At 39.1% G+C, this 15,937-nt stretch overlaps 1 protein-coding gene across 1 annotated transcript in view; it reads left to right on the plus strand.

Annotated features, from left to right (window-relative positions):
- LOC140539733 (uncharacterized) overlaps positions 1-15,937 on the plus strand; it is a 68,415-nt gene that overhangs the window by 46,084 nt on the left and 6,394 nt on the right. The window contains exons 25-54 of the mRNA XM_072662494.1: positions 1,853-1,897; positions 3,296-3,349; positions 3,446-3,553; positions 3,776-3,829; positions 4,033-4,086; positions 4,584-4,628; positions 4,733-4,786; positions 7,066-7,119; positions 9,549-9,602; positions 9,691-9,744; positions 10,683-10,736; positions 10,888-10,941; positions 11,069-11,113; positions 11,207-11,251; positions 11,336-11,443; positions 11,551-11,604; positions 11,693-11,746; positions 11,929-11,982; positions 12,101-12,208; positions 12,296-12,349; positions 12,461-12,568; positions 12,697-12,750; positions 12,848-12,901; positions 12,976-13,029; positions 14,514-14,567; positions 14,670-14,777; positions 14,895-14,948; positions 15,087-15,140; positions 15,712-15,765; positions 15,877-15,930. Of these exons, the coding sequence (XP_072518595.1) occupies positions 1,853-1,897; positions 3,296-3,349; positions 3,446-3,553; positions 3,776-3,829; positions 4,033-4,086; positions 4,584-4,628; positions 4,733-4,786; positions 7,066-7,119; positions 9,549-9,602; positions 9,691-9,744; positions 10,683-10,736; positions 10,888-10,941; positions 11,069-11,113; positions 11,207-11,251; positions 11,336-11,443; positions 11,551-11,604; positions 11,693-11,746; positions 11,929-11,982; positions 12,101-12,208; positions 12,296-12,349; positions 12,461-12,568; positions 12,697-12,750; positions 12,848-12,901; positions 12,976-13,029; positions 14,514-14,567; positions 14,670-14,777; positions 14,895-14,948; positions 15,087-15,140; positions 15,712-15,765; positions 15,877-15,930 (1,854 nt within the window). The remainder of the gene's footprint in view (positions 1-1,852; positions 1,898-3,295; positions 3,350-3,445; positions 3,554-3,775; positions 3,830-4,032; positions 4,087-4,583; positions 4,629-4,732; positions 4,787-7,065; positions 7,120-9,548; positions 9,603-9,690; positions 9,745-10,682; positions 10,737-10,887; positions 10,942-11,068; positions 11,114-11,206; positions 11,252-11,335; positions 11,444-11,550; positions 11,605-11,692; positions 11,747-11,928; positions 11,983-12,100; positions 12,209-12,295; positions 12,350-12,460; positions 12,569-12,696; positions 12,751-12,847; positions 12,902-12,975; positions 13,030-14,513; positions 14,568-14,669; positions 14,778-14,894; positions 14,949-15,086; positions 15,141-15,711; positions 15,766-15,876; positions 15,931-15,937) is intronic.

The following is a 15,937-nucleotide window of genomic DNA, read 5'->3' on the forward strand; positions in this document are numbered from 1 at the left end:
TTTTTCCTAGCAGATGGCCATATGGTCATGTCTGAGTATGTGAAGCCTCATCCGGTGACACTATAAAATGGGAGATGGAAATTGTCCCATGTGGTTTGCATCAAACAGTGCTTTAGCTTTCATCGCGGCGCAGTGTCACTGACGTGATGTTGGGTTTAAGTGCCTGACCAGCCGTCAAAGCTGACACTGCATATTGCCCTATCAGCACAGGTTTAGCCCTGCATATAGTGCAATTATTACCATGGTTCAATTGTTCTGAGCAGCCACAGACACACACACACACACACTGCACACTCGCCTCTTGTTTTGTGCCATCTGAGAATATGTGTGACAGTCTCTAATTGGGCCTGCTGTGAGAACTGCTGGTTTGATTAGAAACTCATTAGTTAATTATTTGTTAGTAATTGTAACATTGTTTGTGTTTGTAGATGCCAAGTCCCTGGGAAAGGTTGTGTCTGTAGGAAAAATATTGTCCTCTCTGGGCAGCTAGTGTACTAAGTAACTCTTCCAAGAACTGTGTAACACTGCGTAACCTGAGTAAAGTCACATTTGTGTAAAGTTCTGTAATATTACCCTATCGCCACTTACTTTCTTTTTACTTTTAGTGACGGTTCTGTATCTTTAGGCTTGCAAGTGCATTCAAAAGTGACTTACACTCCCCACCTGTAGGGGGAGCCCAGGAGCAAGAAATACAAATTCTCACACAATGCTGCTTTAAAGCAACATTATGTAGCTTCAAAAATATTGTGCGGCTCCACTCCACTGTAATATTGAGAGTAGCATCGCAATCATTGCTAGAGCAGCAGGACATCGCTCTTGGAACAAAAAGCCCAGGAGGGAAAAAATACCAATACTCACATAATGCTGCTTTAACCTCTTAAACTCCTCTGAACCACTGGTGAACCACTGTTATAACTTATATATAACTCTGCCAGATGCATTGCTTTGCATTTAGTTACTGATTAGTAATCTTTAGGGTGTAATAAAAAGTCACAGAGCGTAAGGGGTTAAAGCAACATTATGTAGGTAAGTTTTTAACTTAAAATAGCAGCTTCAACTACTCCGGGCTCAGCATGTCAGAAACTACACTATGGAACTTGCATGAAGTGGGCAGGACAGCACTCGTGACAGCTACATAAGCTCCTACATAACGCTGCCCAGAGTCACATTTGTGTAAAGGCCTGTAATAATACTCTACTGCCTCAGTCCACATGCTTCTTTTACTTCATATGTAAGGCGTGGCTTTATGGGTGGGTCAAAGTGCATATTCCACTTCCTGACTGTAGGGCAAGCCCAGGAGCAAAATATAACAAACAGTTTTAAAAGGTGCCTGGTCTAGTTTGGAGTCACATCACCTATGAAGGATTTAGATTATATCATTAGTATCCCCATAAAAACAAGCCCAGACCTTTTTGTATAAATTACAGGGGTTAAAACACAGCTTGGCAGCTGCACAGCAAATAAATGGTGAGCTTAATTCCCAGAAGACTGAAAACAGAAATCCCTCTGTTCTTTTTTTACATTTATTTCCTCCATTTTTATTTCCTCCTATTGCCTCTAGCTCATGGGGTGACTGCTCTCACAGCTCAGGGAGATCAGAGCCATCTGTAATATCTGCCACTGTGCTCATTATGATCTGTTTCCAGCTAAATGTATTGAGACATTTCACCACTTGATAATAACTGACATAATGACAAACTGACCACAGTTCATTTAGTCTGACTGGCGTACCGCTTTTCAGAACTGCTCACTCTTCAGTCTTCAGAATCAGTCTTCCTTTATCGCATTACAGATGATCCGTCGCCCTTCATGAAATGAAAAACCTTCTTATCTCTTTTCTTTTACATTTCAGGGTGCCTTAGGGGCACACGGCTCACAGGGATTTGTGGGTGACAGAGTAAGTGGAACTTTGTGGTTTTGGTGTCTTTTTGTTTTAAGGATATTCCAAAAAGAAAATCCAGTAAAACTGCACAACACGTCAGTCGCACCCGCTGTATCGGCTAATGTGAACAATTAATAGGAGCAATGTAAACAACAATCCACTATTCAGTAACATCCTTAGAACTGTGACACAGCACACTTAGGGAGCAAGGAGTTGATTTTAGGCATTGATGATGTGATAGGAGATGTTGAAAGTCTTACTCTCCACTACTTACTCCACTACACACCTTACTGTACATGCAGTTACTTATTCTAAACGTAATCTATGATGTACCCTAAACCTCTAGTAATGTCCGCTTAATGAGTGTGGGCCAGTTAATTATTTATTTTGCAGTAAAACCTTTTTATTATGCTCATGTGTAGGCAGAAAATCTAACAGTGCATTAATGTGTGGTATCTGCCATCTTACAGTAGTTCCTATACTGTATATACAAAAAAAGTGTGTGTGTTTTTAACATGTTTAAACATATGGACATTTGATCGTAATTTGAAGGAGATGGAGGTAATACAACCAAACTCATACGCCACAATGTCTTTTAAAAGCATTAAATCATCTATAATCATTTGTAAAATATAATTCATAGAAATGCAGTTTTAGGACACCCTCACACAAGCTCTTTAAATATGGCCATGGTGATACCACTCATTTCAACAATCGAGCAAACCAAGCAAATTAACCATGTTCTAGTAATCTGCATTTTATATGATTCTAGATTTAGACAGTTAGGGTGTTCTAACATTTTTTCTCACAAAAAACTGCATTTATATTTCATTTAATTACATTTTATTTTATTTTTTTATTTCAAATTTCATCTTTTACCAAAAGCAAATACAAATTAGTTTTTAAAAGACATTTCTTTAGTTTTGTATTTATATTTATAAGGTTCTCAGGGTCAGCAGGGATCTGCTGGTTTTCCTGGTTTTCCAGAAGTAAAATGTCAGCTGAGAGCAAAGAGAATCCATGTACTGGCCCTAGTATAGTGCAGTTCTACATATCTGATTAATAACTATGTTTAAATGACATATCACACAATAACATGCAATCCATTTATCTATTTATAGCATTACTTTATTTCTATTGAATAAATATATTAATTACACACATTAATTTCACAACATATTGTCATGTATTACAATAATTTAACAAAAGACATGTCTTTAGTTTTATATATTTTTATATTTATTAAGTTATATTACTTTCACCCCCCCCCCCCCCCTTCAAACAAAGACCCAAAAGTACATATGATACCCAGGCAACACTAATACTAAGGAGTCCTTCAGCAAGACTCCTAACATGCTAGCAAATCACATAAATGTAAAATGCATGTTTCTAATATATTGACTGTTTCATAAGGGCAAGAGAGGACCTGATGGAGACAAGGGAGATGCAGGGCCCAAAGGTGACAAAGTAAGTGCTAGTTCAGGAATTTGCAAAACGATTGTTCTCATGGGGCAAAAAATGTGTCAAAATAACTCTCTGTATTTCTCCTCATATCTACCTCAGGGTGCTAAAGGAGCCCCAGGGATATGGGGTTCCCAGGGTCAGCAGGGGTCTGCTGGTTTTCCTGGTTTTCCAGGAGTAAAAGGCCAGCTTGGAGCAAAGGGGATCCAGGTACTGGCCCACGTATATTGCAGTGCTCAGTAATAGATTAATAAATATGTATAAATGACATACCATACAATTACATGCAATAAATGTATCTATTAATAGCACACTAATGTATAATATCCAAATGCATGTATGTGTTTATGTATGTATTGTTTTATCTATGGGTTTTATACATGGTACATTTATACAGGTACTGTGCTTTTTTAATGTAGAACTTTCTTTCAGGGAGAAGATGGAGAGACTGGTCCACGGGGCAAAACAGGAAAGGAAGGTCCAAAGGTCAGTGAAAAGTTAACACTCTTAAAAAAGGCTTTAATACTCTTCGGGCTATCACCTGCAACAAGATCTGGCGAATAGAATACTGTTAATACATGTTTATGATCAAGAAATTCAAACATAATACACTTAGAACTAAATATTGCATAATACAGTAGGTTGGAAATTCTTCAAAATATCTCAAATGTCTGTTTCTGTCGCTAAAGGGGAACCGGGGGCCAGATGGCCGTCAGGGAAAACCAGGATCCAGAGGGCCAAAGGTAGTACATATCTACAAGTACTTTTGTGTTGTTTTGAATTACAGTATAGTTACATTAGTCAAGTCAAGTCAAGTGAGTTTTATTGTCATTTCAACTACATACAGAGTACACAGTGAAATGAAACAATGTTCCTCCAGGACCATGGTGCAACATAGACACAGTGCATACAAAACACAAGTGCAACACAGTACAAGTGCGGACAGACAACACAACATAATACAGACAGAGAATAATAAATAATTGGCGGTAGTGTGCAAATTATGCAGTGTGTAATAAATATTGAGTCAGTGAGGTAGTAAAGTTATTAGTGCAAATGCTTTGTGCAAAAAAATGCTTCCCATTTTATCTGGGGTAAATGGAGTGTGCATGTAACAGAAAAGACATCAGTTCACAAGTTGAGTTGAGTTGAGAATTATATAGTTTATATAATTATATAGTTGGATTAAAAGGCAGTACTTTTGGCAGTACCTGAGTACCTGAGTCTACCTCTGTTTCAGGGTCGTACAGGACAGAGAGGACACGCTGGTATGCCTGGACCACCGGTAAGAATCCAAACCAGCAGGGAATATTTTTTTTTATTTGTAACAGGCAAAGCTTAGGGGTTGAAGTACAAACTTTCAGAATTTGTTGTATTTTGACCTTTCAGGGGTTCCCAGGTCCTCCAGGAGCAGTGGGACCTGAAGGAAAGCCTGGTACACAGGTTCCCATTCTATATTCTAATACCATGATCACTGCTCGTTCTTTTGTTGTTGTTGTTGTTGTTTTTCTGCTGAAAGTAAAAAGGACAGAAAATGTGTTTATAGAATGTGTAAGGGTCTTTTAACATTCTGCTAGATGGCTATACCCCCAGCATTGAGCTATGGAGCAGTGAAACTGTGTTCTCTGGAATGATGGTTGATGCCTCATCCAGTACTTTTGGGATGAGTTGAGGATGAGCTGAAGTGGTGATCATCCAACATCCTGACCTCACTAATGCTCTTGTCACTGACTGCAATCAAATCCTCACAGCTCCAAAATCTAGTAGAAAGCAGGATTAATTATTATTAAGTTTTAAATATCCTTGATTTCAGAAAAAAAACAATGAATGAGGAGGTGTCCCAATACTTTTGTCCATATAGTGTACATTTAAAACAAAGAGAAAAAACTGTAGGCATTACTATCATGTAAATGAACCATATTTTGTTTTTACTATGTTAATATTTGCTGTTTTATTTTTATGCTCTGTTTTGGACATTAACTTTGTTCCAGTTTTATGTTTGTCTGGTTTAAACCACTTTGTTTTATTGTTTACAGTAATGTCAGCCAATATTGATAATAGTATGACTGTGTATTGCATATTATGTCCAGATGATATATAATAGAAGAAATACAATTAATATTGGGGCTTAAATAGCATGGATGTATTATGTACTTATACATTTCTCCTGTGTTTCAGGGACCTCAAGGTGCAATGGGTAACACAGGGGAAAAAGGACAAATGGTAAATACAGTGCCCTCAAACCTAAAGCTTCTACCAGTGATCTGAAATGAGTTTTTTTTTTTTTTTTACCAGTGCATCGTTTGTTTCTTTCTTTCTTTCACCTGGATGTCCCAAAATGAGAAAACTCAACGATTTAGTATTTTAAAACAAAATCAGGTTGCTTTCTGTACTTTTGATTCTATGCAAGATAAAAAAACAAAAACGTGTGGCCAAACTTAGTTATCAAACTTAATTTGTTTGATTTGTGTGACCTGGAAGTTATGGATTTCATGTTGCACTGAATCAGTACCATTTGAGTAATTTGGTATTGACACCATGAGTTTACAACTCTTAGTGCCTCCTCACTGTGAGCTCTAAAGGGTTAAATGAGCCTTCTGTTGTAGCAAATATGGCTACATGGCTGTCTTCATTGATGTAGAGACAGTGAGGGAAGGCGTGAAGTGAATTTATTTTAGGAGATGGTCCACGCACGCCAAACTCCTCCCACTCAGCCCATATAAACCTTCACTCTCTGTCCTTCATCACGTCTAACAGCTTAGCACCCTCCGCCTCCCCATCTCCTCCCATCTTCACTTCTATCACCTTTCACAAAGGGCTTCAGCTTCACCTAGAAGCCGCTCTGAACTCCAGCCTGAAAGTCCTCTGAGTTTGCCCCCCACCCCCCAGTTTCAGTCTCCAAGGGTGTGGTAGCAAACTACATTGTCAGTATTCAGTTAGTAGGGAAAAATGTTAAAGCACATTTTAAACAAAACAACAATAGCTGGAAGATCCTGCTGTTCAATCTTTCTTGACAGCAATGTGTTTAATGTTTCTGAACAAGATGAAACTCTAAAATCACTATAAAGCTCTAAGATTGATCATCAAGGCTAGAAATCAAGTTCTGCCCCTGGTCTGTTTTTTTTTTTCTTATTCATATTTGGGTTTTTTTAACTATAAGAAACAAAAAAATGCAGCCTCAGAATCATAAACAACAAAATAATATTTTCTCTAATCTTTTTTTCATTGGATTCTGAGTTTAATATGAAAAGAATGAATGATGCACCGATTCCTGTCTGTGCTTTGTTTTTTGTTTCTTAATATACATGAATTATGTTCAGTCAGCTCTACCTTTGACCTGTTGTGGTTTTACACCACTAAAAGTTTTACTGTGGTGAAATAAGCTCTATACTAAGCAGAGTTGTCATGAATCCTTCAAACTGAGCCACCGATGCAAACCAAATAAAAACAGGTCATCACATTTCATAGTGTGTGGGATGTGTGTTTTATGGTTTCATAAAGAGGTTTTCAAAACAGTGACAGCCTCTGCAGGAATTTACTGTGCAGAAACGGGGCTTCTTGTTAAATGTTTCAGGTGCGTCCGATCAACCCTAAATGACCCCAGTAAAATATAGGGTGCTGAGTGTAATGGTCACTGTCAGCAGCAGAAAAGTAAACACATACACACACACACACTCAAAGCTTTGCAATGATCTTCTATTGTCTGTCTCTTTTTCGTCCAGGGCTTTCAGGGCGTTTCAGGACAGCACGGTCTGGATGGACCACCAGGGCCTCCTGTGAGTTCCCTTTCCTATTGCATTTATTTCAAACATCTTCAGACCTACAGTACTCCAGCGGTTCTGGCAGTCCCATCTGTTTTAGCATCTGATTTAATTAAAGAACTCCAGTAATGACGGCTAATTTGCTTGTGCTAAAATTCACAAGCAATTTGTTTGCAGGTATTTTGCTAACAATGAGGTTCAAACAGCAGGTGTATAGAATCGTATTTTCTTGTAGCATAACACTTTGGGGCTTTGCGTAAACATGTTCAGTCGTGGATAATTAAATCAGAGGTGCTCGTGGAAAATGAAATATGGTCCTCAGAAACAAGGGCTAATTAAGTGGTAGTATACGGAGAGCAAACAAGAGATTCATGTAGCTTGAATATGGAGATTGATTTACAGGGTGTTCACTGGAAACCTTGCTCGTAGTAATGTGGCAGGGAACAAGGTTTTTAATAAGGCTGTGAATGATCTGTAATATTACAGTTATGAAAAGTGTGAGGAGCAGCTATGAACCATAATTAAACTGACAGCATGAACCAAATATGCATGACTAAGTTAGATTTAATAAAGGAGGCAGTTGAAGTAGCAGTTTCTGAGTACAGTCAGTGAGCTTACTAAACTTATTCAGGGCATGATGGAAGTCACGGGCACATTCCTCTTGGTTGGTGTGCATTTGAGAACAGGTAAAGTAATCCCACCTCTCAAACCAGAACGAACTACAGAAAAGGCTTGATAGGTCAGCATTAAACAAGGCAGATGTGAATGACCTTGAGACTAAAGTCAGTTGTCATTACTTACAGAGGATTTTGCAAAGACTGAGAAAATTGCAGGGTCACTGTTTGCAAGACAGAAACTAGACTAGGATTATTTCCCATCCTGCTCCTGGTGGAAATTTACAAGAAGAGAAACCTTGGAGCAGAAACAGAAGCAGCTTTTGGCCACAGCTGCCCTTGTGTATGCTGTAGTTTGTGACGCCACAGAATGTGGACGTGACTCTGGCTAACTGAACGGGGACAGCAAGGTACTACTGTGTAGTGCTGGAGAGAGCTACCTATTGGTTATTGACAATGTCTGCATCCCAATTTGCATGAGCCAAGACTAAACCCTTGAGATGATATTAAACACTGTTGATTTTATCAGAACATCTAGGCAAGTTACACCAAGTTGACCAACTTACACCAAAACTGTCCTGACCAGCTTTCCTGACCACCATACACCAAACGAGTGAGGTGATGAGATGACTCTAGTAAGACTCACATGATTTTAGCCATTGGAAATTTGTCTGCGACGGTGAAATCACTTAAAAAGTCATATGGTGTATAGCCAGCATTACTCTGACACTGCCCTCTAACATATTTAGATGCAGTGTCAGAGTGAGAACAGAGTAAGAACAGAAGACAGTGGTTTTGTAATTGGAGCTTTGTTGCTTTGAATAGGTTTTAGTTCAGAGCTGAATCTTCTACCAGGCTTTCTTGTAATTGGTTTACTGTGGGAAATGTGGCATTGTTTTTACTCTCTAATGTTAATTACATTATAAACATTTAAATAAAAAATATATAAAAATAAAGTGCAGTTAGAAACTACAGTCAGAGTAAATATAACTTGCTAATGTCTTGCTAAGTTATTTTGTCTAAATGAAGAAAGGTAATTTTTCATGTCACTTGCGGCTAGACTGCCATCAAACATGATTGTCTAAAGCACATTAAGCACAATATTTAACAATAACACTATTTTCGCTCACATGATCAGATGTATGTAGAGTAGAATTACACTACTGCAAAACGTTCTGGTGGGACATAACTCATTTGTTGATACTGACAACTCTTTACCACTGAGCGTTTAACTTTTTCAGTTTTTTTCAAAATTTGCTACAGCCTTAGCAAACCGTACTTTCTAGATGCATTCAGAGCTCATATTGTGGTCGCATCACTGTACGCTTTGTGCCACTCTTGCACACTCATTTACAACACATTTACCATGTGACCCACGTTTATCTGTTTACTCTTATCCGATCTATCAAATCCTTTCAGGCTTAATAATTAAGAAATACAAATAAATAACAGTATTTTATATAATTTTATATAATTTATATAGTAAATAAACAGAAAGACATACAAATTCTGTTTGAGCTCTCTAGCAGTTTGTGTCTTCCACAGAAACGTGCAAATTTGCATATCAGTTCAAATATTTATGCAAACATCAGTGGGTAATTTAAGAACAGAAAACCTCTTTATCCAGATTTATCTAATGAACTCCTGGGGTTTTCTGTTTTGGCTTGCAACCAAGCAGTGAAGAATTCTCACACTCCAGCATTAATTTTCACATCTGCCTCTTTATGTGGCTTCCAACCTTAATTGCAAAAGAGAGGTGTGAGAAATACTCATGTGTGAATGAACTCTCTCCTTTCTATTTCTAATAACTGATAAGGTTTCTTTAAATAGGGTCCGCCTGGTCGAGAAGGAGCAGTGGGCAGTCCTGGGCCACCAGGAGAGATGGTATTTGTTTTTATGCGTATTTGTTTGTTTGGGGATTTTCTGAATGTGTAGATGATTGCTGATTGTGTTCGTGTGGCTATGTTCTCAGGGGTTTTCTGGGAAGACTGGAGCAGAGGGTCCTCAGGGCCCTGTTGGCATGTATGTAAGTGATGCCTCTGACATTAATTTACTAGTACCTACTAGGTACCTACCTAGTATCTACACATGTGCGACTACATGTGGGAATAGTATGTTTTTTCTATTTGCTACTTATCAGAGAGCAGTAGTGGTATACTGTGTGTTAATGCAAATATCCAAATATCCATTGATGATGTGACTGTTACCCACCGGTCAGTTGTTGTTAGAAAGAACACTGGAATTGCAGGAGGATTGTCCTACTAGTGAAAGGCATTAGTGGGTGTAAGATCACTGAACTTGGACATTTAAAGGTTAGAAATGTTGCTGATGTGATTTGCAGATGATTTGGTCAAAGATACATCCTGCCATTGTCAATAGTGCAGACTGGTAGTGGCATAATGTTGTGGAAAATGTTCTTTTTACACATTCAAGACTCTTTTATTTAAGTGGGACATCATTAAAATAGAACACTGCACCAAAGTGGAGTTATGAAATACCTGAACTTTGGGAGGTGGACCATGTCTGAAGCTTCTACTCTTTCCAGTACAGTTCATTTTTTTCAGGCCTCATTCTGAGTCCTGCCTCTATTCATTGGGGGGGGGGGGGTTAATTGTTTAACCAAAACCAAATAACCTTTCAACAAGGCAAAGAAGCATGTAAGCATCCACATGCTATGTAGAACTAAAAAAAATCTTTAGAAACAGTATAATGTCCTTCACAGTCTGTGTATAGAGTCACAGTCAAGTGGAGTACCAATAAAGGCCAAGAGATCTGTAGGAACATGGATTAACATTTCTAAGCATGAGGGATGTTTCCACCTTGTGGAATTAGTACTAATGCTAACTCAAAGAAAAATTAAGGTTGCACCAGGGTATTAGATAGTTCTATATAAAACATAGGTCTGTATTTGTATTTACATGTCTCCAGACAACCACCTTACAGTGTTTGTATCTGTCCTTCAAGGGCTTTCCAGGACCCCTTGGCATGCGAGGAAGACCTGGGCACATGGGAGAACGGGTGAAGACATACTGCACACCTCATATTTACTCTTCATAAAATATATATAGCTCTGGTGTTTTCAGTTCATTGAAAGAAACAAATGTGTGCTGTATTGTCTTTTGCAAGCATAAAAATAATGTCTGCCAATCAAACTGTATTACACTCTTAGGGAGAGCCTGGTGTAAAAGGACCTCCAGGACCCATTGGGAAGCCTGGACCTTCAGTAAGTGTGTCCCTTATTTTATAAGATATGATAGAAGAAAAACAGACTGTAAAGTGGTATCTTGTGTAGTGTAGAAATTGCCAGTGTATGAATGTGTGTGAAGCATATATTCTGGATTTGTGATTAGGGTCCCCAAGGACAAATTGGAGAGAGGGGCCCTCCAGGATCCCAGGTAGGACTTTATTTATTTTGTGGATTTATTTTCCAATATATAAATGAGACACTTCCTGTCCTCAATGTTCTCATTTTACATCTATTTCCCTAGGGCAGACAAGGAGATCCTGGACCTCAAGGAATAGACGGGGCACCTGTAAGTGAGCTCTGTTCAGGCTAAACAGTGGCCATTTTTTCTTTTTACTTAATCATTACAATCTTGTTGTTCTTGATGTTATAGGGTCCTCCAGGTTCACAGGGAGTAGATGGTGCAATGGGAAGGCCAGGACCTCATGGCAGCAAAGGAGCTCCAGGCAATCCAGGCCCAAATGGTCCTTCAGGTATCCCAGTAAGTGGTAGGCTTATGTACAAACTTTTTATCTGCTTCAGTGCTGATGTTTGGCCCTAGAACGTCTTGTACTGTGTAGGCTGGAACTGTTCTCTTATATTCTCCAGGGCCCCCAGGGTGTAGTTGGATTGCCAGGACCAGCTGGGGAGAAAGGAGAGAAGGTAAGACACTGCTAAGGGCTTGAGTCCTGTTTACCATGTGTTGTGCTTTGCTTACGTTACTTGCATAACACTGTGTGTTAACTTGCAGGGAATGTTAGGTCCTCCTGGTGATTTTGGTCCTGCTGGACTGGAAGGCCAACAGGTTAGATCCTTGCTGGAAACGCTAATACTAGTGTTGCTTTTGTGGCGATAATGATAAATACAATAATAATAATAATAAATATAATAATTGTTACCATGCATAGCACAAATGATAAAGAACATCAGTTGTCTTTGCTTTGATGGTTTCTATTAGTACTCTTGTTTTTTTTTTTTTTTCCTTAGGGTGCACCAGGTTTAGTGGGACCTGAAGGGCCAGCAGGGAGGAAAGGGGATCAGGTAGAGTCATCTATAATGTTGCTTGATTTTGAAGTCTGACAGTAGCCATGACTGTACAACAGACATTGTGGGTAGTGAAGGTCCTCATTGCTTCTGTGTGTCTGTTACCGATTTGTAGGGTGAAAGAGGTCTCTGTGGCAACATTGGCCCTCAGGGACAGAAAGGAGACCGTGGGCCACAGGGTGAAACAGGACTGCAAGGACCACCTGGTCCAGTGGGCAAAGAGGTAAAGTTTTTTTTAACAGTTGCATGCTGTGTGATTGCCGTTTAACATAATTCACATTGAAATGTTTGTACTCCTGTCTACATCAAGGGAGATGTTGGTCAGCCTGGAGATGCTGGTAACTCTGGACCTAAAGGGGAAAAAGTGAGATTTTTTAAACATTTAAAACCATACATCATAAACTTTAAGGTGTATAACGTATGAACGTATATTAACAAATTAATATTTAATATTTATGTGGTGTTACTTTTTTAGGGTGATATGGGCCCTCGAGGGTTTACTGGATTAGAAGGGACCTGGGGATCCCTTGGGGAAAATGGAGAGAGAGGGACAAAAGGGGACAAGGGCAACAATGGCCTTCTGGTGAGAATACAAATACCCAAGTTCTACCTTTAACTCTGCCATACAGAATTATTTATGCTTTTTTTTTTTACATTTATTTATTTTGTTATTGTGTATTATTATAATCATAATCTTCACTTTCTACTCAGGGTGAGCCAGGCCTCATGGGAGGAGTTGGGCCTGCAGGCTTAAAAGGACTGCAGGTCAGTGGAATTGCTGAATTTTCAATTTGCATTCAGCATGGTTCATAGTTTCTTAAGAGGTTGATCTTACAAAATGGGCCTTTCTTGTTTTGTTAAGGGTGAGACAGGGTCACCAGGATCAGTAGGAGCCAATGGGTCCCCAGGAAACAAGGTATTGATTAATACCTTTAAAAGCATGTGGATGCAATGTACCTATGTGATCAACACATTTGCTCTTTCCCATAGGGGGAGATGGGCCCTGCTGGTGTACCTGGTGTTCCTGGAAATGCTGGTCCTGAGGTAATAAACCCTTAAAACTGCATTTCAAATATCAAAGAACAGGAATCCACATCTTAATAATATAAGAACACATCACACTCAGACAGGATAGTTTATTCAGAGAATAAGAATTAAATCCATTGTCAAAAAATCTACTCTGGACCTTTGTGTACTTGCTAATTGTTGACCAATATCTAATCTCCCCATCATCACCTAGATTTTTGAGAAAGTAATGTCCCAACAGCTGTACACTTACCTGCAAATCAATAGTTTTTAAGTTTTTTAGTTTGGGTTTAGACCTAATCAAAGCACTGAAACAACATTAAGTCACCAATGACTGAATCGCTATTCTTGTGCTGCCTAATGTAATGTGCCAGGCAAGTTCAGACGCTCGCAGAGGTAAAATACAAAGGAGGCTTTACTAGAATTAACACAATCCAAGTTTGTAGTCGATACACAGGCCAAGGTCAGTTCCTAAAGGCGGATGAAAGGCAAAAGCACAAACATAACATGGGGCAAAAAGTCCAATAGGCAAAAACGTAGCCCAGAATACAAGAAGAGGGACGTAATCCAGTAACAGAACACAGACAAACAATCTTAAGAAGAGAGACAAAAAGACAAATTCAAAAAACACAGGAAATGGTCACACAGGGAAATATCTAATGGATCTAATGAGGCACTCAGCGGATGAGTGACACCTAATTTCAATACAGACTTTGATAGCATAGATTACAGGATCCTGCTCAACAGACCTGAACATTTTGCAGAAATTAGAGGATATGCTCTCTCCTGGTTTAAATCCTATTTGAATTACCACTGTCATTTTGTTTATACAAATAAGAAACACAGAAGTTAAACGTGGTGTACCGCAAGGGTCTGTGTTTGGCCTGTTACTGTTCTATATTTGCTGCCGGTGGGGAGAGTAATTAACAAACAAAACATATCATTAACTTCCACTGGTATGCTAATGACACCGAGCTACATCAGCTAGACCAAATGATGACCACTGTCACAATAAAACGGTGGACTGTCTAAAGAAATTATAGGTGGATAACATAATTTTCTCCTACCTAATGGAGACAAAAGAGAGGTCTTATTACTTGGACTCAGTGTAGAGAAATATACGCTTGCTAATGTCATCCCAAGTGCAACTGTAAAAATGTCGGGGTTTTTTCTCACTCATTGTCTTATTCCATCTACACAGAATTGTGTAACTATTAAATATACTTTCTTCAAAAGATGACGTTGGTCTGTGCACTTATTGGATAACCTCTGGACTACTGAAATGCACTCCAGGCTGGATGCTCATCCAAATCAGTAAAAGAGCTCTATTAGCTCTACTAGCAACTATTATTGGCAATATTCAATATTATCATTGAATATCATTACAACACATCACATACAATTTGCTCACACGATGCTGGCCAACTTCTCAGTCCCGCTCAGTGCTGGTACATGTTTTTTGTGTCCCTCTTAACAAACATGTAATTCTGTGTTTACATTAGGGAGCAGTAGGAGCAGTAGGGGTGAGAGGAGACACAGGAAAGCCAGGACCACAGGTTAGCATGTATTTTATTATATGTTACTTTGTGTGTAATGTTTCTGTCATGCATGAACTGTTTTAATTTCACCCTTTCCTTGTGTATTTGTCTCTGATACAGGGCAATGTAGGACCTGTTGGTCCTAAAGGGGATCTTGGGCCTAAAGGATTTTCAGGACCTGAGGGAGAGAAAGGAGATCCAGGGAATCAAGGAGAACCAGGGGAAGAGGTGAAAGGACATCATGCACTACTGTCTACCACAAAAAAATGTTTATTAATTACACAAAGACATTTCTTTTTATAAATGCTTTCTAATGCTAATGCAAATGATAACATCTGTTTTCAGGGACTAGAGGGCCTACCAGGTATTCAAGGACCCCCTGCACTGCCTGGTTTAGAGGTGCTGGCCCTTTTTCCTGTTTTCTACACATACAAGTGTTTGATTGTATAATGAAACAGAGAAATGTTGTGTATTAACAGATTACAGTTAACAGGCTTCCTGTTTTTCTACTTATCTCATTGTCTCCTCTGTTTTCAGGGACTGCCAGGAGAGCCAGGAGATCAGGGGGCACCAGGATCACCAGGAGCCCAGGTCAGTGCGAAAAGATCCTGATTTATTTAGCAGAAAATTAGTCAAATATATACTCAGTATCTTCTAATCTTCTATTTTTATAACCCATGGCCTGCTCTTCCATTAGTCATAGTTCACAGATATTTTCACTTCTACTTTCAGCCTAATTTCTCTCCCATAATTAGACTTGCTGTCTTGAATTTCAAGACAGGTTCCATGGTGTCTTCCTCTTGAGCTAAGGGAGTATTTCCTTTTACTCAAGAGAGTCTCAGGCCTGGTTTGCTGTACAGCTGTTTTGTGAAAAATGCTATACAAATTCATTTGGAATTGAAGTTTTGAGTTTTGAGCTAGCTAAAGAACAAGTTCAGAAGCACATTGAAGCAGTGTGAATGTAAGCAAGACTGTTGAATTAGTAATATCTGAATGACGGGTTGAGTGCACCTCAGCACCACTCAAGCCTGAGACACATGTGCGTTGAAGCTGGAGTGTTCTAAGATTTAAACTCTTCTCACTGCAACTCCATCTGTCCAAGCTTTAAACCTGGCGGCACAAATTTTTCATCTTCCTTCTTAATGAGTTTTGATTGTTGCAGGGAAGACCAGGTAGACCAGGGCCAGAGGGAACACAAGGCATGAAAGGAGAGAAGGTGAGATTACATTGGCTTATTGTTCTGGCTAAATTCTCGTCCCTAGTACAAAGCACCCCGCGTCCTTTCTTCAATATGAAATTCCGAAGCTTTTGTGTGTGTGTGCGTTAGGGAGATGATGGCATTACCGGACCACCAGGAAAAATGGGGCTGACTGGAAGGAGGGTGAGCT

The sequence above is a fragment of the Salminus brasiliensis genome, chromosome 18, assembly GCF_030463535.1.
Source record: "Salminus brasiliensis chromosome 18, fSalBra1.hap2, whole genome shotgun sequence".
In the NCBI taxonomy this organism is placed as follows: domain Eukaryota; kingdom Metazoa; phylum Chordata; class Actinopteri; order Characiformes; family Bryconidae; genus Salminus; species Salminus brasiliensis.